The 21,563-nt window shown below is 46.4% G+C and overlaps 1 protein-coding gene across 7 annotated transcripts in view; it reads left to right on the top strand.

Moving 5' to 3' along the window:
* The window catches only part of Tango2 (transport and golgi organization 2 homolog), a 44,924-nt gene extending 23,566 nt beyond the window's left edge, over window positions 1-21,358 (top strand). For 4 of the 7 annotated variants that reach the window (XM_029568260.1, XM_029568263.1, XM_029568261.1 and 1 more), the window contains 8 exons: window positions 1,609-1,697; window positions 3,763-3,834; window positions 6,588-6,707; window positions 7,667-7,781; window positions 10,595-10,665; window positions 17,040-17,193; window positions 18,415-18,519; window positions 19,392-21,358. In XM_029568260.1, the coding sequence (XP_029424120.1) occupies window positions 1,609-1,697; window positions 3,763-3,834; window positions 6,588-6,707; window positions 7,667-7,781; window positions 10,595-10,665; window positions 17,040-17,193; window positions 18,415-18,519; window positions 19,392-19,512 (847 nt within the window). In that variant the 3' untranslated portion in view covers window positions 19,513-21,358. Of the gene's footprint in view, window positions 1-1,608; window positions 1,698-3,762; window positions 3,835-6,587; window positions 6,708-7,666; window positions 7,782-10,594; window positions 10,666-17,039; window positions 17,194-18,414; window positions 18,520-19,391 lie in introns of those variants that run through there. The other 3 variants (XM_008843016.3, XM_029568264.1, XM_008843023.2) reach the window with 3 other exon arrangements.
* The last annotated feature ends 205 nt before the right edge of the window (window positions 21,359-21,563 follow it).

Here is a 21,563-nt window from a genome sequence, read left to right as displayed (position 1 = left end):
CAATTCTCAAATGTTGAAAACTCAAAAAGTCAAAATAAAAATCTCTTAAGATCTAAAATCTCCAAAATTAGAATCATAAAAATATAAAACTGGTGCCGGGTGTGGTGGCGCATGCCTTTAATCCCAGCACTCGGGAGGCAAAGGCAGGCGGATCTCTGTGAATTCAAGACCAACCTGGTCTACATAGTAAGTTCCAGGCTAGTTGGAGCTACAGGGAGACCCTATCATATGAATAAATACTGGGAAAAAATCATTGAAATTCTTGGGGCTTAAGGTCTAGCTCAGTAGTAGAGAGCTGGGTTCAGTCCTCAGCGGTGCAAAAATAATATAGGATAAAGCAATTTCATTTATTAGTTTTTAAATTTTTAGATGGGGTCTTATGTAACCCAGGCTGACCTCAAACTTGTTATGTTGTTAAGGCTGTCTCACAGAGATCCACCTGCCTCTGCCTCCCCAGTGCTGGGATCAAAGGTGTGCAGCACCACACCTGGCTTGTTCTGTTTTTTTTTTGAGACAGGGTGTCACTATGTAGCCCTGGCTAGACTGGAACTCTCTTTCAGCCTTGAACTGAAAGAGATCCAACTATCTCTGCCTCCTGGGTGCTGAGATTAAAGGCATGTGCCTCCAAAAACGTGGTTCATGCATGGTGCTGAAAATCCTTGCTGGCTGTAAGCTGGAGTGGCTGCTAGATAAGTTGTTGCCCCTTGTGGTGGCTGTTGTAAGGCTGTTACTGAGGACCTGATTGCCAGCTGGGACTACAAGGAGACCAGAAAAAAAAATCAGGATGAATCAATGCAAAGCCAAGTTGGAATTTTATTAAGAAGAAATAGATTTAAGCACAGGGGTTAATGGAAGAAATGTTGAGGAAAAGGACAAGACATACCTAAGAGAATAGGCGTGGGCTTCTCCAGAGACTCACATTTAGCTGTCTTTATAGTGCCTATGTGTGTGATTCTGGTGGCTTCTGAAGTTACATCTCAAGGGTTGCTAAGGAGCTTAAATGAGAGTCTGGAGGTGCACTGGATAAGAGTACAGCTGATAAATTCCAGGTCACTGGCGTAATAGGCAAAGATAATGCTGTTACTGTGAACCAATTTCATGATCTTGTTTGTGAGATTCCCAGAAAACTTGAGGTTTACATCTGGAAAAAGGAGTAAGATCATATTTACAGCCATATATGTTCAGGTCTTAAGTATGGTTCTTTGCTAGTCTAACATTTTTATTTGAAAAATCTCTGTGTAAGAACAATATTGTCTGTATGTAGACAATCCACAGCAAATGTTAATTGTGCTAGAGTTCTTGACTCAGTTGGTAGGATACTTCAGCTTTCCCTTCCCTTGTCTCCTTAATTGTCCTGTCTTTCTATCCTGCCTCACACTTACATCTCCTCTCAGTGCCAACCTCTCCAGGTAGAAGCTCTGAGCGTGATCTCCTGGGAGCTGCCTGGAGCCGCTGTGTGGCAAAGATGGCAGCCTCTAGTCTGTGTTGCTACTGCTGTAAATTTTATGAGGCTAGAGGTATAGCTCCATGGTGGAGCACACAAAGCAATCCTCAGATAACGCTTTCCTGTTTGCATCTGAGTTGGCCAGTCCTGCTTTCTTCTCTCAGGCTCATCCTGGCAGCCAACAGAGATGAATTCTACCACAGACCATCCAAGTTGGCAGACTTCTGGGGCAACAACAATGAGATCCTCAGCGGTAAGTTTGTTCACACTTGGCAAGCAGCCATTCAGCATGGCTTATCAATCCCCTGGGGTGGCACAGAAGTCGAAGTCCCAAAATGAGGACAGCAGCAACCCTGCTTCCAAATGTAATACTGAATATATGAATGGATGTGGTTGGGCCTTGGGGTCCAGCCAGCCCCAGAATCAGGCATCCCTTGGAATTGCCTACCCTGCATGCCCATGTATCTTCACATGCTCTGAGATCCTGGAAAAAGTGGTCAGCCTTGTGAAGGGGCCACGTGGCTTGGCCACTGAGGCATTCTCATTGTATGTGTGTGTCTGTGTTTTTGTATCTGCATTCATGTTCCTACGTATGCATTCCTTGCTCCACAGATATGGGCTGAGTTAAGGGAGCAAAGGCTGTGGGGAGTACAATTTGTATATCTAGAAATAATTATCATTGTCATTAAGCTTTGTTCTAGATTCAGGCCAATAGTTAAGAGACAGTTTGATCTTCTGAGGTCTTCTGCTTTAAATATCTGTTAGGCAGGTGGGAAGCCAGTTCCATCTGAGCTAAGTATTCTTAACTCCTGAGGTATAGGTGATCTTCTCAGTACTTATCTAGAGCTCCAGGAGTTTCAAGTTCCATTCTGGCTTCTAGGAGCAGACAGCACTCCCTGCCCTGGGTAAGCTTTATCCACCATAATCCTTCTATGTGGTTCTTTCTGTCCTGTCACCTAATCAGTCGATCTCTGGTACAGTTCTTGTCTCTCTGATCTTCTGTCCCATGGACTCTAGCGCCTTAGTCTCCCTGGACCCTCGGTTCCTGTCTTGAGGTCAGAGTCTGCTGGCCTCAGCCTGGATCCCCACTAGACCCTGTGCTAGATCCTGAAGACTCGCTAATTGTGGGCTCCTCTCATTTGTTTCCTGTTTCTCAAATCCTTTATCTTTTATTTTTTTTTAATATTTTTTGATTAATTAAAAAAAATTTTTTTTTGGTCTTTTTTGAAACAGGGTCTCCATGTAGCCCCAGCTGTCCTGGATTCACTGTGGAGACCAGGCTGGTCTCAAACTCACAGAGATCCACCTGCCTCTGCCTCCCGAGTGCTAGGATTAAAGGTGTGAGCCACCACGCCCGGCAGTTCGTTTTTATTTTATGTGTATGAGTGTTTTGCCTGCACCTATGTCATGCAAAGCCCAAGGAGGCCAAAGAGGACATTAGACTCCCTAGAACTGGAGTTACAGATGTTTGTTAGCCTCCATACAGGTGCTAGGATTGAATCCAGGTCCTCTATAAGAGCAGCCAGTGCTCTTAACTGCTGAGCCATCTCTCTAGCCCACCTTTTATCTTTTTTTTTAAAAAAAAATTACATTTATGAGCCAGGTGTCGTGGCGCACGCCTTTAATCCCAGCACTCAGAGGCAGAGGCAGGTGGATCTCTGTGAGTTCGAGGCCAACCTGGTCTACATAGTGAGTTCCAGGCCAGCTAACAGAGAGACCCTGTCTCAAAAAGACAAAAAAAAAAAAAATTACATTTACTTACAGCTGGGTGGGGTAGCACAGAGACAGGTGGATTTCTTCGAGTTCAAGGCCAGCCTGGTCTACATAGCGAGTTCCATGCTGCAAGTTCCAGGGCAGCTGGGGCTGCAGGGAGACTGTCTCAAAAATACCAAAAAAAAAAAAAAAAAAGCCACCAAAATATTTATTTACTTATTATGTAATTTATTTACTTTTATATACGTTTATTTACTTATTATGCATGTGCTGTAGTATATGTGTGGAAGTCAGAGGACAACTTTCAGGAGTTGGTTCTCTCCACCTACCATGTAGGTTCAGGGCTACAACTCAAGATTCAAGTCTTGATGGCAAGCATGTTTACCCACTGAGTCATATTACATATTATAGGCCCCATTTATCTTTTTTTTTATTTTGGCATTTTGAGAAAGTCTCATATAGGCCAGGTTGGCCTGGAACTCAACTCTATAGCTGAGACTGATCCTGAATGTGTGATCTTCCTTTCTCCACCTACCAGTGCTGGAATTACAGGTGCTTGGCTTTAGAACTTTGTTAACATTTATTTATTTGTTTGTTTGTTTAAGGTGTGTGTATGTGTATGCACTCACATACCACAGTACATGTGTGGAGGTCAAAGGCCAACTTACAGGATTCAGGTATCTCCTTCCATCATGTGAATACTAAGGATGAAACTGAGATCATTAGGCTCAGTGGCATACAGTGAGCAATTTGTTGTTTTGTGGTGCAGGGGATCAAAGTCAATTTTACACATGCTAGGCAGGCAAGTGTTCTGCCACTAAGCCACATCCCAGACTTCCTTTTTTTCTTTTTTTTTTGGTGAGGGGGAAACAGGGTCTCACTTTATGTTCCTGGCTGGCCTGGGACTTGCTGCCTTTGCATCCTGACTGCTGGGATTACAGATGTGCTCTACCACACTCTATTCAGATTCTTTATCTAAACTCATGTTTTTGTATGTTTTGTTTTTGGTGGTTTTATGTGGGAGAGAAAATCTGGAGTCTAATGCTTGGCAAGACAGTGAAAGCTCATTCATTTTTTAAATTATTGACTTGTAGGATTTCTTTATGCATTCTGGAGATGAATCCTTTGTTGGGTAAACGGACTGCCTACTCATCTCCTTAATATCTTTTGGTGAGCAGAACATTTTATTTTAACAAAATGTCTTTTTTTTTTTTTTTGGTCTTTTTGAGACAGGGTCTCCATGTAGCCCCAGCTGTCCTGGAACTCACTATGTAGACCAGGCTGGCCTTGAACTCACAGAGATCTGCCTGCCTCTGCCTCCTGAGTGCTGGGATTAAAGGCATGCACCACCATGCCCAGCCTAACAAAATGTCATTTTTATGGTTCTTTTTTTATCTTATCCAAGAAACCTGTACTTCCCCAGGTCATAATATTTTTCTCTGTTGAAGCCTCTGAGTCAGCAGACTGTGATTTATCTCAAATTAATTTTTCTTGCGTGTGTGTGTGTGTGTGTGTGTGTGTGTGTGTGTTTTGATGTCAATACAAGTGTTCAGTCTCAGTTACTGTCCTTTTGAGCTGAGCACAGTGGTGAATAACTGTTCTTTTGAGTCCAAGAGTTCAAGCTCTAAGTATTTTCAACACTGTTTTAAATGGTATATTTAAATTTTTATTTTCTAAGTTAGGCCTGGTGATGTAAGACTGTAATCCCAGCACTTGGGAGTTTAAGACAGTAGTATCACTATGAGTCCACGGCCTTCTGGGGCTATATGGCAAGACCCTGACTCAAAAACACCAAAATAAGACTGGGTATATACCTCAGTTGGTAGAATGCTTGCCTAGCATGTATGAAGCCCTGGGTTTGGTCTCCAGCACGGTATAAACCAGGTGTGGTATATACCTGGAGCCCCAGAACTTAGGAAGTTGAGGCAGAAGGATTAGAAGCTCAAGTTCATCTTCAACTACATGAAAAATTCAAGGCCAAACTGAGCTATATTAGACTTTATCTCAAAAAACAAATCAAATAATGGGTCAGGCCTGGTAGTACATGTCTTTAATCTCAGCACTTGGGGAGGCAGAGACAGGCAGATAGATCTCTTTGAGATAAAGGCTAGCTTGGTCTACATAGTTCCAGACCAGCTGGGCTACAGGGAGACCCTGTCTTTTTTTTTTTAAAAAAAAAAAAAAAAGCTTATCAAACCCATTTACTTTGTTGTTTGGGCTACTCTAGGTATAGGAAAGTTTTACTTCCTTTCCTAGCTTTACATTAAAAAAAATGTTTATTTTATGTGTATGCGTGTATTACCTGCATGTAGGTAAGTACACCTGTGTCGTGCAATGCCTGCAGAGAACAGAAGAGGCTGTTGGATCCCCTGGAACTGGAGTAACAGACAGTTGTTAGCTGCCATGTGGGTGCTGGGATTTGAACCCGGGTCTTCTGCAAAAACAGCCAGTGTTCTTAACCGTTGAGCCATCTCTACAGCCCCTAACTTTACATTTTTAATTATTCTATTAAAATTATATTTTAGGGCTGAGGAGATGACTCAGTAGGTAAGAACACTTGCTGCACAAACATGAGGACCTGAGTTCAATCCCAACACTCACATAAAAGCCTGGCATAACCTTGTGTGCCTATAACCCCAGAGCTGTGGGGGGCAGAGACAGGAGGATCACAAGGGCTTGCTGACCACCAGCCCAGCTCCAGATTCAGTGAGAGATCCTCTTTCAAGAGACAGGGTAGAGAGTGATGGGGCAAGATGCCTGTTGTCCTTCTGTGGCCTCTGCTCATGTGCACAGGCACACATACCTGCACACACAAGTGTACATACACCACACATATATGCTACAAACACACTCATTCATATAAACAAGCAAATATGTATTTTTTTAACTTTTGTTTACTTTATGTGTATGAGTGTATTGCCTACATGTATGTAAGTGCACCCATGTCATGAAATGCCCACAGAAGCCAGAGGAGGGTGTCGGATCCCCTGGAACTGGAGTTAGAGATGGTTGTAAGCCACCATGTGGGTGCTGGGATTTGAACCCAGAACTTCTGCAAGAGCAGCCAGTGCTCTTAAACACTGAGCCATCACTCCAGTCCTGCAATTATATATTTTAGTATGACATTTTAACAACAGCCTTGTTTGCCTCAGATTTTGAGTGCAGTGGCCTTATAGTCTAACTGGGTCACCTCTTGTGGTCTGGGTCTCTCTTATGCACACACCTCTGAGCCATACCTCCCAGCTCCTCTCCTGTGACCTAGTGTGGGACCTGATAGCAGCAGTGTTGACCCTATGAGGAGCTGTGTGTACTGGCAGAGCTGTGGAACATGCCTGGTGAGGAGTTGGGTCAGCATGGAGAGGTGGGGACAGACACTAGCGGGGTCCATCACAGTGAACTTGGCTGGTAGTAACACTGTCACCTGTCATAGGGCTCGACATGGAAGAAGGCAAGGAAGGAGGAACATGGCTGGGCATCAGCACACGTGGGAAACTGGGCGCACTCACCAACTACTTGCAACCCCGGCAGGAAACGGACACCCGTGGCAGAGGTATGGGATGGGATAGGGCCTCAGTAAGTGTGGTATAGATGTAGGACAGTGCTGGGTATGGTTTGGGGGCGGGGGGTAATGGTGAGGAAGAAAGGCTCTGGTGAACCCCACACCCTCTTATGTGTCTCTCACATGGCAGTGACAGGAGGAAGAGCTAGAGAGAAAGGTTAGCCAAGCAGCTCAGAGGGCTCATCTTAGGAATTGTGTGCCAAATTTGTTACTCCCATGGACTCCTGCTTCTTGTGTCACTGTTCCCTGCCTGTTTTGTTGCTGTTGTTGTTGTTGTTGTTGTTGTTGTTTTGAGACAGGATCTCCCTGTGGCCCCAGCTGGCCTAGAAACTACTGTGTAGACCAGGCTGGCCTTGATTTCACAAAGATCTACCTACCTCTGCTTCTCCAGTACTGGGATTAAAGGTATGAGCCATCACCTGGCTTTTTCCTGTCTGTTAAATTTCATTTCCCTTAATGCAAAATTTACACAAAAACATAATAGTAGGTAACTTTATTTATTTATTTTGCTGTGTTGGGGATTGAACCCAGAGTGTCAGGCAGGGTAGGCAAAGTTTTTACTACAGAGCTATTTCTTCTACCCAGAAAATGTTTTTTAAAACCTTTCTCTAGCCGGGCATGGTGGTGCATGCCTTTAATCCAAGAACTCAAGAGGCAGAGGCAGGTGGATCTCTGAGATCAAGGCCAGCCTGGTCTACATAGCTGGTTCCAGGCTAACTGGGGCTACAAGGAGACCCTGTCTCAAAAAGAAACCCCCACAAAACCCAAAACAAACAAAAAATACTCCACTTTCTATATGATAGCTCAGTGAGATATGGCTGACTCCAAAGGCTGGAGCCCCAGTGGGAACCCCCTCACTACTTCCTCCTCAGGAACCCTCCTCTATTCTCACCCCTGGCAGGGATTTATGCCTGCTACATTGGCCATGGATGTCTGTATTCTGCCCACAGGTGAACTTGTGACCCACTTTCTGACCAGTGACATGGATAGCCTGTCCTACCTGAAAACAGTCTCTGCAGAGGGTCACCTGTACAATGGCTTTAACCTCATAGCAGCTGACCTGAGGTGGGTCTGCCTTGGGGGGCCAGGTTTCCAGCACTTTTGTACAGTTCCCTATCCTTGTCAGGTTGGTAGTCTTTCCTAGGACTTCACTTAAGGGGTTTTTGTCAAGCATCTGAGTGCCTTGCCTATCTCAGACCTACCGATTGAGAACTGGAGAGCAGAGCTCAGGGCTACTTGAGATAGTGTGAGGCTGCTGGTTCTCCAATGAGAGAACTCCTATGGGGAGCTAGCAGTGCTGAGGCTGAGGGCCTCCAAGTTGAGGTGACCCCAGCTGGGTGTCCACCCCCTCCCATAGGAATGCTCTGAAACAGCTAACATCAGTCTTGACCAGGTGCTCAGCTCTCTGGTGATTCCATGTTGGAGATGTAGCTAGAACACAGAAGTTTTGTATGCTTGGTCTTTCAGGAAATTGAGCATCTTTATCTCCCCCCTTTACCTGCCCATCTACTTCTTTCCCCTCCATTGCCCAGAAGTCAATGAATGTTTTTAGTCTAGGGGCTTCCTCCCTGAGGGAGGCTGCTGTCAGCTCATAGCCAGATGTCTGTTCTGACCTGCCTCCTACAAGGGAAGGTCCATGGGCCTCTAGGCCTGTGAGCCCTAGGCCCTGAGTATCATGCTCTGTGCTTTTCTTGGACCACATGGATGGATTCACTTGATTTGGGAGCTGTGCAAGATGCAGTGGCCCACAGGAAGAGGGCTGTCCTAGTTTGCTTTCCAGTGCTGTAAAAAAAAAAAAAAAAAAAACACTGACCAAAACCAACTTGAGGAAGAAAGAGTTTATTTAATCTTATACTTCCAAGTGACAGTCCATCATTGAAGAAAGTCAAGGCAGGAACTCAGGGCAAGAACCTAGGTACAGGAACTGAAGCATAGTCCACAGAAGAATGCTGCTTATTGGCTTCCTTTTTTGGCAACCTAGGACCACATGCCCAGGGGTGGTACCACCCACATCACTCAACAGTTGAGAAAAATGCCTTACATCCATGCCTATAGGCCAGTCTAATGCAGAAAATTCCCCAATTGAGGTTCCTCTTCCCAGGTGTATTAAACTGACAATGGAAGGCAATCATAACAAGGGCCCAGAATGGGAGCTGGGAAGGGCTTGCTGCCTAGAACCTTACACCCCTCTCACATTAGGGGTTCCTGAAGGCCAGTCTCTATACCTGCTTTCCTCCCTAAACATGGAGCTTACTGCGCTGTCAGTAGTATTTCCATCTGTGTATCACTCAGCCCCAAGAGACCAGAGTAGTGGTCATGATATAGGCGAGCTGTGTCCAGTTACTGGGGGACAAGGCTGATGTGCTCCAGGAAGATGCACAGTGGTTTCTATAGTTGGGCCTCTGGGAATCTAAGCAGCCTTCTTGGCTTGTGAATCCTTCAGAGTCATGGGCCAGCTAACCCAAATGCCCCAGAGGTAGGAGTGGCTGAAAGAATGACCCACAGATCTGGCTGCTGATACCATGGCTGAGGTTGGAGGGCAGCAGTTATTGGAGGGTCAGTGAGCAGCCTTCTGATGAGTACAGATAAAGAAACCAAGGCCTGAGGCTGGAGAGATGGCTCAGCATGGAGAGTGTACTGCTTTTGCAGAAGACTGGAGTTCAGTTCCCAGCACACATGTCAGGTGGCTCATAAATGCCTCTGGAACTCCAGTTCCAGAGGGATCCTATGCCTATGACCTACACACAAGTACACATAACCCCACACACATAATTAAAAATAAGAAATAAATCTTTGAGGGTTGGAGAGATGGCTCAGCAGTTAACACTGAATGTTCTTGCAGAAGACCTGGGTTCGACATGGCAGCTGACAACTGTCCTTAACTCCAATTCCAGGGGATCCGATAGCCTCTTCTGTCCTCCGAGGGCATTGCACAGGGTGCACTTACCTACATGCAGGCAATACACACATACATATAAAAAAATAAAATATTTTTTAAAAAAAGAGAAATATTTGAAGAAAAAAAAAAAAAACCCACAAAAACCAAGACCTGCAATGAAGAGAAGTTAGTCCCTGGATCATACCTTCCCTTAGTCTGGCCTGTGGCAGCAGTGACTGGGGCCCTAATGTGGGCACAGAGAACCTTTGCCCACAAGATAAATCTCCATATCACTAGCCAAACATTCTAAGAAAGTTGCAAGGGCTAGGGTGAGGAAGAATGTGGAAGGGATATGAACCCAGACTTGGGGTTGGTGAGGCTGTGGTCTGTCCTGCCTGCTGTCAGTATGGGGCAGAAGAATGGTCTGGTCTCATCTCCCCAGCACCCAAAGCTACCCCTTTCTCTGTGCTTGTATATTTGAAGGCACAGGTTTCCCCACTTGGTGTCTGACCTTGGAAGGTGTCTCATAGGACTCAGTCTTTCCAAGTTCCAGCTGAAAGACTTAGTGTGACATTGGGGAACGGGGACATTTTTTAGCCTCAGAGCATTTTAAATAGTTGTAAAGTGTCCACTCAGCATATGAAAGTAGGTGAATGTAGTCTTTGTCACTTTGTTCAGAAACGTATCCTGAGGCTACCTGCCAGAAGCACTTAGAGATGAGACTTGTGGGCAGCAGCTGTGGCCCCCCAAAGGGGTTGGGGTGGGAGCATGCTCATGCCATGGCCATGGAACATTCAGGAAGGTAGCTTACCTCCTCTTTGTTGATGGTCGCAATAGTGAGCCAGGATGGTACCTGTGAGGCTGGACAGAGTCTAAGCCTGACTGAAGCGGGCCACTGACCTTGTGCTGATTACTAGCCAAGAGATCACTGGGCAGTGTTCAGAGCAGCGTGCCTATGGCTCCCATCTGACTTTCTCTGACTTCTGTCTTCCATCCACAGCACAGCAAAAGGAGACATTGTATGCTACTATGGAAACCGAGGGGAGCCTGAGCCTATTGTCTTGACACCAGGTGAGCCTGCTTTGGCGTCCAGACAGGGTAGCGTCTGCTTCTATGTTGGGGATACCATGTACTTTTCAGAGACCAGGCCTTTGTTGCATTACTCCTGGAACTTTGCTTTTCAGCTATTTCTTTACCTTAGATGGTCTGTGTAGGACTGTGGTCCGGACCTGCCCACAAAAATAGCTCCATAGCTCATCTGCTCATCTAGCAATTCACAGGCCTTCCTCAGAGCCTTTGAGGACTGTCACTACCTGGGTCTTCCTAAGGCCTCCTTATACTCACCCCTTCTCTGTGAGCATCTTTGGAAGAAGAGAAGTGTATATCTTACCCCAGGTCTGGTGCCAGGACTGAGCAGGCACCCCTGGGAAACAGCACAAATGAGGTCTAGCTCAACACAGGGTGAACTAACCTGTTGGGACCTGTTGTTTCTTCCCCCATTCACAGCTGGTAGCCAATCCTTGCTGGTGGTATTTGGGACACTGACTCTGTCCCTACAACTGAGCTGTTGGCCTGTTATTGTGTCCCTGCCCTTAGAGAAAGTGTCAGTGCTCTTGGCAGCACCCACCTCCCTCCTATGTAACAGTGCTCATTTGCCACACAGTTCCTGCATCAAGTCAAGTCATGGAGACTTTCCTAAGCAGTTAACACTTGTTTCTTTCTTTCTTTTTTTTTGGTCTTTTTGAAACAGGGTCTCCCTATAGCTCCAGCTGACCTGGAACTCACTGTGTAGACCAGGCTGGCCTTGAACTCACAAAGATCCACCTGCCTCTGCCTCCCAAAGTGCTGGGACTATAGGCATGCACCACCATGCCCGGCTTGACACTTGTTGTTTCTTAGTGAGGTTGCAGAACACAGGCCCCTTCATCCCACCGAAGGCCAATGGTGGGTCCAAATGCAGAGTGTTCCAGGCGGGACCCACAGGAAGTAGAGAGTGGCCCCCTGGAGAGCTAAGTGACCCTACCCTGCCTGTGACTATTCGCTCCAGGGATAATGGTGAGGTTTGTAGTCCCAGCCTGCTTTATACCAGAACCCATAAAATGGCTCATACTAGGGCTAGCTTCCAGCTTTCTATGACAATCTGGGGACATTTGAATCCCAGATGGGACAAGCAGCTCCGAAGCTCCCCCCTTTGCTTGGGGTGTGTCCAGGCCAGGATGCCCTGAGTCAGTAACATCCTGGAGGCAGGATGGCAGCCCACAATGGAGAGTGGATTCTACTGCCTCTCACCAGTCCTTTGCAAGTGCCTACCAAAGCCCTCTCCTCACATTGGGCTCTCTGCCAGTCATGGACTACAGCAGGTACCTTCTGTGATACAGGTCCTCCCATTCCTGTGGGAGCCCCAGAGCAGGTCCACTTGCACTCCCAAGAGCCAATTGATGTTTAAGTTGAGGTCCTGAGCTTAGAATCATTTAAGTTCATCTCTAGCCAGGTCTTGCTGCTTTGTTTGCCTCAGAGCCCCTTCATTTTGGCTTCTTGGGGTTTCCATGTGCAGTGAGGCTGTTTGTATCCCAGGAATCAGTCTCATGCCACCCCTAAATAAGTAACTGCTCAAAAGAGAATAGAAAACCTAAAAGGCACAAGGGAAGCAGGACCAGCCCTAATCTAAACACTGTCCCAGAGGCCTCTGGGGGAGCAGCTGGCAGGCACTGCACAAGGCCTGCTATTCTCTGTGCTGGAGACTGACTCCATGACCTACTTTCTTCTGAGCCTTTGGTGGGGGACATTCTTTCCACCTATATTCTGTTTCATCCTTGAACTTGTTCCCTCTTAATCTGTGTCCCCTTCCATCTGGTGCTGAGAATTAAACCCAGGGCCTCATACCTACTAAATACACCCTCTTGCTATACCCTTAGCCTCTCACTTGTAAGTCTGTAAAGTTGTTCATGCTTGTAATCTCTGTAAGCAGGAGGCTGAAGCAGGAGGTTTGCTTGGCATTCCAAAGCCATTAATGGCTGTATAGTATGTGCCAGCCTGGGCTACAGAATGGGGCCCTGGGTTTTGTTTTTTTTTTTAAAGCAGCCTTTCTTGAGATGTGTCTCACATCCTGTGTGGTTCACATGAATGATGTGTATCATATAGCCAGCCATGGTGACACATACTTGTAATCCTGCACTCAGAAGGCCAAGACCAGGAGGATCACTAGGAATTTGAGGCCAGCCGGAGCTATGTATTGAGGCCATGTTGCAAAGCAAGCAAAGCCATGCTTAGTTTTGCGCACTTTTAGTCCCAGCACCGTGGAAGCCAGAGACAGGTGAATCTCTGTGAAATGAGGCCAGCCTGGTCTGCATAGCAAGTTCAGGCCATCCAGGTCTACTCAGTGAGACCCTATCTCAAACAACAGCAACAAAACAATAATTAAAAACAAGCAAAAAGCCAGGCATGGTGGAATTAGGGAGTCAAAGGAAAAAAGGATCACTATTTCAAGGCCAGCCAGGGCTACATGGCATAATTCAAACAAGCTGGGTGCACATCTGTATCCCAGCACTCAGGAGGGTATATCAGGAAGATCATAGTTTGAGGTTAGTCTGAACTCCAGAAACAAAGAAAAATGGTGTGTGATGTTCAATGGATGTTAGTATTTGCATGGTGTTATGCAAACATCACCACTATGTAATTCTAGAACCTTTTCATCATCAGCCAAAGAAACCCTAGCGCCATCTGCACATGCTCCCATTGCCCTCCCTCTCCAGCCCCCAGGACCTTCTGCTTCCTGTCTCTCATGATTTGCACATTGTAGACACTGCATACAACTAGAGTCAGGAACTATGTGGTCTTGGAAATTGACCTTTTTTTTTCTTTTGTTTTTTTTGAGACAGGGTCTCTCTGTAGCCCCAGCTGGCCTGGAACTCACTATGTAGACCAGGTTGGCCTGGAACTCACAGAGATCCGCCTGCTCTGTGTTCATCCATGGATGGACACTTTAGCTATTGTGAATAATGCCTCTGTGAACATTCATCGCAAGTTTTTAAAAAATATTTTATTATTTTTGTTATGTGTATGAGTGTATTGCCTGCATATGTGTAAGTGCGCCTGTGTCACACAATGCCCTTGGACAAGGTCAGAAGAAGGGTCAGATCCCCTGGAACTGGAGTTACAGACAGTTGTTAGCCATCGTGTGGGTGCCAGTAATCAAACCTGGGTTTTCTGCAAGAATGGTCAATGCTCTTGACCATTGGTAGCCATCTCTCTAGCCCTTCATTGCGGGTTTTTGTGTGGACATGTTTTTATATCTTCTGTGCACATATATGCTTAGAAATGGAATTGCTGGATCGTATGGTATCTCTCTGTTTATAGCCGTATAAGGAACTTCCAAATTGTTTGCCAAAGCATCTGTACCATTTTACATTTCTACCAGCAGTATATAAAAGTTTCTGTTCTCTGAATTTTTACCAAGACTTGCTATTTTCTGTCCTTTTTAGTGGGAGAAGGAGATAGAATCCAGAGCCTTATACATGCTAAGCACACGCTTTCTTATTGAGCTATATCACTAGCCTGGTTTCTCCCTCTCTTCCTTGGGGTGCTGGTGAATCAAAGCAAGGCCTTTTGCATGCTAGGCATATCTATTTGATCACACCATCACCCTGTCTCTGTCTTTGTTTTTGTTTTTTATTTCCAGAGCTGAGGACCGAACCCAGGGCCTTGCGTTTGCTAGGCAAGCGCTCTACCACTGAGCTAAATCCCCAACCCAGTCTTTGTTTTGTTTTTTATTTTTGTGTTTTGTTTTAGGCAGGGTCTCATGTAAACTTACTATGTAACTGAGGATGGCTTTGAACTTCTGATCCTGTGCCTCTACCTCCCAAATGCTGGGATTACAAGTGTGTGGCACCATGCCCTATTTATGTGGCACCAAGGACCAAACTCAGGGATTCATGCATGCTAGGCAAGCTGAGCAACCGGTAGCAAGTACTCTCCAGCAGCCTCATCCCTGTGTTTTGTACAGCTGTCCTAGTGGGTATGAAGTGGCATCTCTTTTTGGTTGGGATCTGCATTTCTGTGTTAGTTAATGAAGCAGAGCATCTCTTCCATGTGCTTGTTGGCCATTTGTGTAGCTTCTCTGGAGAAATGATTATTCAAGTCTGCTCATTTTTATGTTATGTTGTCTTGTAGCCATTGTATATTCTAGCAACCAGTCTCATCAGATACCAGATTTGCAAAAATCCTCCCCCATTTTGTGTTTTTTTTTCCCCTTCCTTGGCATTATTTTGAAGCACAAAACTTTAAATTGACATGAAGCCTCATTTATCTTGCTGCTGTTGCTTGTGTTTTTGTTGTCTTACCTACTAAGTCACTGCTTAATCTAAGGTTATGAAGCTTCTTTTAAAAATATATATTTATTTTTGCTGAGCATGGTGGCACACACTTTTAATCCCAGCGTGTGGGAGGCAAAGGCAGTCGGACCTCTGTGAGTTCAAGGCCAATCTGGTCTACATCGCAAGCTCCAGGCCAGCTAGGGCTACAGAGAGACCCTGTCTCAAAAAGACCAATATATATCTATGTCTATATCTATAGACATAGATATATAGATTTTAAATTTTTATTTATATTTATTTTATGTAAATGAGTGTTTTACTTGCGTGTATGTAAGTGCACCCATGTGTACAGTGTCCATGGAGGCCAGGAGAGGGCATTGAATCCCCTGGAGTTGGAGTTATAAATGGTTGTTAGCCACCATGTGTATGCTGGGAACCAAACTCAGGTCCTCTGTAAGAGCAGCAAGTGCTCATAACTCTCTCTCCAGCCCCTGATTTTTTTCTTTTAAAAAATTATTTTATATATACACACAAAAAAAATCAACAAATTTTTAAAAATGTATTTGAGGAAGAAGTGCAGAAATTTACGTCATGCTAATTAGTAGAGGTGATAAACATTACCATTGAAATCTACCCGATGACTTTATAGACATACACAGGCGCCAAGGATCCAAGTGCAACCAATTATGACTAGTAATAATCAGATACATACAGATTAGAGATGCATGGGCCAACATCTCAGTGTTAGTAGCAAAAACAATGAGTTTTCTGCAAGAAACAATTATTCTTAAATGAAATGGAGATCTTTTTTAAAGGTTAAAAACTCATTCAGTTTTATGTCTTACAGGGCTTATACTGAGTTCAATATTGTATAATGGTATTAATTCAACTGTGAGCCTAGAAACTTGCACCCACTTGTGAAAGAGATGTACTCTTGCTCTGGAGTGTGTTACTGAATATGTTAAAGTTGTAGTGAAAGGCTTCTTCTAATCATGTAGTTATTAAAAATTAAAAATGATTAAAAAATAAATCCTCAAAGCATAAAAAAATTATTTTATTAGAGAGAGAGAGTGTGTGTGTATTCAGGCACATTCCTCAGCTTACATGTGAAAGTCAGAGGATAACTTACCAGTGTCATTTCTCTCCTTCTACTATGTGGGTCCTAAAGATCAAACTCAAATCATTAAGCTTGGTGGCAAGTTCCTTTACCCACTGAGTCATCTTGCCCACCTTGAGTTAATTTTTAATTTTTACACATAGTGTGAGATCAGGTACAACTCTATTCTTTGTCTATGACTTCTCAGTTACCTGGTCTTCCAAGCTACTCCAGGAGGAGAAAACACAGTGACACCCAGGGCTGGCAGCTTGGTCTTGGGGGCCCCAGCAGAGGTAGAATGGCCTTCCTGGAACTCAGCTGGAGTGGCATGAGAGTCACCTTCCCCTGGTGCCTTGTTCAGGATGCTTGGCTGTAAGCCATCAACCTCGGCTACCTGGTCCTCTGGAGAAAAGACTCCAAGGGGCCACTCTACCTCCTATCTCTGGCCTTTTAAGATGTGATAAACCCTTTTCCTTTTGGTCACACCTCTTGCTGCTCTGTAACTTAGTTGTTCTGAGAAACTACAGCTGAGAGTCCCTGCACTGAGGTCCTCTGTTTCCCCAGCAAGGAGTCCAGCCAATACATGGAGGTGGGTTGTGCTTTGCCCAAGCCATGGACAACCCCCCTGGCTGGGTTCCCTAACAGCTAACATGTGTTAGGATTTCTTGTGGTGGGTGCCTTCCTGACTTCTAGTTGATAGTGACCCATGCCCTAGCTTAGAGAGGGATGTCAGTTAGGATTTAGGTGATTCATTCTGTGTCCATCTAGGCTCCTGGGCATCTGTCTGTATCTTGTGGTCTCCTGCAGGTGCCCTCTTACCCTCATTGAGTTCTCCACCCCTTATTATGCAAACCTGACAGGAATGGTCATAGAGAAGGTGCTGGAGTATAAGGGCAGCTTGACCTCAGTCTTCCAGTTTTGTTGTCCCCTGCTGTCTCTTGCCACCTTATGCCAAGTGAGTAGGTAGGAGGGTGGGTGCTTACCTTAAAATCACACAGTGGAGCCTCTACATGGCCAGGCTGACCCTCTTCCTACAGGAACCTATGGGCTAAGCAATGCATTGCTGGAGACACCCTGGAGGAAGCTGTGCTTCGGCAAGCAACTCTTCACAGAGGTGGCGGAGCAGAGCCAAGCACTCCCTAAGGATGCCCTTGTTGCCCAGCTCCTAAATGTGCTCAACAATGAGGAGGCGTAAGTGGGCAAGTCCCTCTAGGGTGGCCACTTCAGGAAGGAAGGCAGGCTCTTCTGCCGTTGAAGGTCTGTGAAGGTAAGCAGGGCTGGCTTCTCAGCTGCAGGAGAGCCTGTTCTGCCATGCTATCCTCTATCTCCCTAAGACCCAGACCTGCTCCTCTTGGGGATGCAGTCAGGAATTTCAACGGAGTCCTTGATAGCAAGAGATGGAGCAGCCAGTGCTGGGAAACTTGTCTTGGTGGTCTGTTAAAGGCTCCCTCTACACAAAGATGGCTGGTGGGATATCCTAGAATGTTCTAGCTGTTCAGCAGATCTTAGGGAGGAGAGCCAAAGAGTCCAGTAGCTGAGTCAGAGCAGGTCTAGAGATTAACATTGCTTCATAGGAATGAAGCAATAGGTTCCATCTCCAGTGACCTGGAGTCTATGCATTGGGCATAGACATACCTATCTCTGGGAGGATGGGACCCCCATCCTCTTACATACCCATAGGCCTCTGTATGGCCAGCTGGACCTTGGTTATCTCACCCAGGAGTTCTGGTAATCCCCCATGCTGGCCTTTGTCCAGACTGCAGCTCCATGAATTCTTCCCTTCCCACCTAAGTTGGGCCACTTCTGCCTAGATGGCCTGGGGTCCATCCTGCTTGCTCACCTTACAGACCCTTAGCAGATTCCCCCATGCTTCTAGCCCCTACAGGACCCTTCCCTGACCTCTGCTCACTCTCTCTTCTATAGACCTTGAACCACAGCATCATCCTCCAGCTAAGCATCAACTACTCCCTTGGGGGAGCTGTGCTGTACCTTTCTCAGCTATGTGCCCACATGGTCTTCAGTTGGTGTTATCTTGGGCAGGCCAGTTGTGGCCCTGGCTGTTATTATTGATCACAATAGCCCTGGTACCAGTTGTGCTGGCTGCTGTCAGGGTTTTAGGGGCTCCTGTTCATGGACAGTTGCCCATAGGGCACCTCTAGAGACAGAGAATGCATGTGTGATTGGATATTTAGGCTCAGTGTTGGAGTCATTAGTGGGAGGATGACAAGGGTGCCAAGCAGAAAAGTGACAGATAAGTCTATGGTTCCTCTAACCCATGCTTTCTGAGGCCAGAGTTTCCTCAGGAACCTCAAGGTATTACCATAGCAGACACCCCCCCACCCCCCAGCTACCCAGGACTCTGGACAGGCAGTAAGGGGGGCTGATGGCTTTCCTGGCCTTCTGTCCTTCTAGACAACTGCCAGACCCAGCCATTGAGGACCAGGGCCAGGAGTATGTACAGCCCATACTGAACAAGTACGCAGCTGTGTGTGTGCGCTGTGCCAACTATGGCACCAGGTAACCAGAGCTGGGGCTACTTGCCATGTTCCCTACCCATTGTGCATGCCACAGCTGGCCATGGCCAGGCTCCTTCCCTGAACCTTTGTTTTGTCTAGACTTGACTGCAGGGTAAACAGACTCCACAGGTAACATGCCCAGTCATACATGAGGCCAGGTGGGTCAGGGCTCCAGACTCCTGAACCTGCCATTGTGCCCTGACTGCCCCTCCTCATAAGGAGTCAATATCCAAGCTTCAAAGATAGCATTAGGAATGCTCTTGCTGGCAGATCTTGGTTGGCAGATACCCTGGTGCTAACTCTTCTTTGGTTTACATGTCTGGGATGGAAGTTATGGGCTGTCCTTCCTGTGTGTGTCCACTCTCCTTCTGGGAGAGACAAGAGCTTACACTTGAGAATCCACCAGAGGGTGGACTAGAAGGAAAAAGGAAGTGGGCCAGCTGATAGCCTGGGAAATAGAGGAAGAAGAGGAAAAGAGGGAGTTTTCTAAGTGAACAACTCCTGGACTCCAAATGGTTGAGAACTTGACTTCTTGGAGAACTGAGTATGGCCAGATATCAGGGGTGCCTAGGGTGCTTCTCATGGGGCAGTGCATAGTCTTGTGGGTTGGTTCTTATTTTAGAAAAAGGGCAGGGCAGGTTGAGGATTTTAGAGCAGAGGCAACAGGAATGGCTTGCCAGGGAGCCCAGATGCCTATGATAAGCCCCTGATGTCCCCCAAAGCCATGACTGTTATTCATATATGATCCACCTGAAGCCAGAGCTGTGTGCCCAGCACAGGCCCTGGGCATAATGGGCCTGCCCTTTGTGCCTCAGGTCTGGCCCTGGTGTGGCTCTGACAGGTGGGACTGGGACTAAGGGAAGTTTCTTTCAGAACCAACACCATCATCCTCCTGGATGCAGATGGCCATGTGACCTTCACAGAACGCAGCATGCTGGACAAGGACCCCTCTCACTGGGAGACCAGCACCTACGAGTTCACACTGCAGAGTTAAGCCCTGCTTCTCAGCATGGCTAACATGAACAGGAGCCTTCCATGGCCACATTGTACTGTCTGTGACTCATCCAGAATCCTTAGGACAAGGACTCTCTGATCTGTGTGTTCTCCATCCTTGTCATGGACCCATCTCAGGGTTTGCCTTTATGCCAGTGGGGAGTAGCACAGTCAATAACAGGTCTGAGTTGGGACTAGATGTGCCATATATGTGTGAATGCACCTGTGCCTACTCTGCCCTCGTGCACATAGGGCATTTGCATGTGCTCACATGCTCATCCCTATCCCCTCACGTGCACACACATGTGCCTAACAATCAGGAGCACCTCTCGTTCCATGCATGTCTAGCAGATGGGTTTGGTCAGGTAATAGAAGCTGGCTTTTATTGAAACTAGCCTTTCCTCTCCTGAATATGTAGAACACAACTCTGACTCATTCCCCACAGCCAAACATGTTTATGTTCATTTTGAAAATGAGTGAAGCAGACACAAGAAAAACCTACTTTTACAGGAACAGCCTTATTGGAGCTCCCATAGTACTGTGTTGTTAAGGGGTCCTATGTACACTGTGTGGACTGAGTGACTCTGTACATTGGTCAGCCCCATGGGGAGAGGGTGGTTGTGTGTACCCTGGAAGCTCTTAAACCCCTACTTGACCAGCAGGCATTGTGGGTTCTGAGCAGGGCCATCTCAGAAAGGGGACTCAGCCATCCCCTGCTTTCTCCCATATCCCTCTTGGCAAGTTAGACCTCATAGGAATATGAACTTGAATGTGAGCTATTGACAATAAAATTTTGAGGGTGTGATGAGTAAGGGTATTTCAAAGTCCTTCCTTTGTATGGTGGTGACAATGGGAACTGGAACTTCACGTTAGGTTAGGTGCCCACGCAAGGATTTTCTCACTTTGTCATGGCCTCTGGAACACTGTTGGAACCTGTTCAGGCAGTCTGTGTGCCTGTCTATCCTTAGGCAGAGGCCAGGGGGTGAGAGAGCCTGTTTAGGTGCACATGTATGTAACTTAGTTAGGTACAGACCACAAGATGAGCTGCCACCACCAGGAATTCATTGGAAGGAGTCTCTGGAAGAAGAGGTAAAGTCAACCTGTGGGTTATGGGGCCCAGGGGATGGTGGGAATGGGTAGACTGGATGGTCCTAGACCCAATGGACTGTCCTTAGCCCTGGGCCTTAGGAACCATGCCACTCAGCTCTGGCCAACTAGAAGCCTCATAGATCAAGCTCTCTTAGGCCTCTACATCCACCTCTGACTTGGCTTTTTAGAGCATTGAGCACAGGGTGGACCTGAAGTGGGGTATCCCAGGCTTGATGTGATGAATTGCTGATCTGTCTGATGAGGAACAAGGACCCAACTTCATTACCTTTCCAGTTTCTACCACCCCTGTCTGGGGTTCAAGACTCTCTACATCTCACTTTAAACTCAAGTAATGCTTGATCCAAGTCAACCTTGAAGGGGGATCCCATTAGTGACAAAACCCATGCCCCAGGCCTGAGAAGAAATGGTTCCCAAGTCCCATATGGGCCTCGTCTCTGGAGTTGGGATGACAGGCTCCTAGCTGCCCCGGAAAGTTCTTGCATTCCACCCTTAGAACATACCCTCATGCCCATCAGATGGTTGTCTCTGTCCTGATACTGGGACCGCCCAGGGAAAGCATTCCAAATCCTGGCCATGAACTTCTCTGCCTGTCTGGGACTCTCCACTGGTCTCCTGAGAAAGGGACAGCCCAAAGGTGTAGCTTCTCTTGTTAGTGCCTAAGACCTAGCCCCAGTACTTAAGGACTCTCTGGAGACCTTTTCTGGAGATAATAAAGATCATTCTGTGTCCAAATCAAATATGAGTTGGTGTTCTTATATAAAGGGAATGGAGATACAGGTGCACACATAGGGAAAACAATTCGTGCGCACTGGGGTTCTGCTGCACCAGCCAAAAATGTACTGGGAGCCTGCAGAGGGAGCACAACCCTGCTGCCACCTTAATCTGGACATCCAGCTTCTAGAGCTCCAGACAAGCGTCTGCTTTTGTTGGGCATCAGTCAGT

Source organism: Nannospalax galili, unplaced genomic scaffold (genome assembly GCF_000622305.1).
Source record: "Nannospalax galili isolate Female #2095 unplaced genomic scaffold, S.galili_v1.0 scaffold820, whole genome shotgun sequence".
In the NCBI taxonomy this organism is placed as follows: domain Eukaryota; kingdom Metazoa; phylum Chordata; class Mammalia; order Rodentia; family Spalacidae; genus Nannospalax; species Nannospalax galili.
The sequence above is the reverse complement of the archived record's forward strand: the minus strand, read 5'-3'. Positions and strand labels throughout refer to the sequence as shown.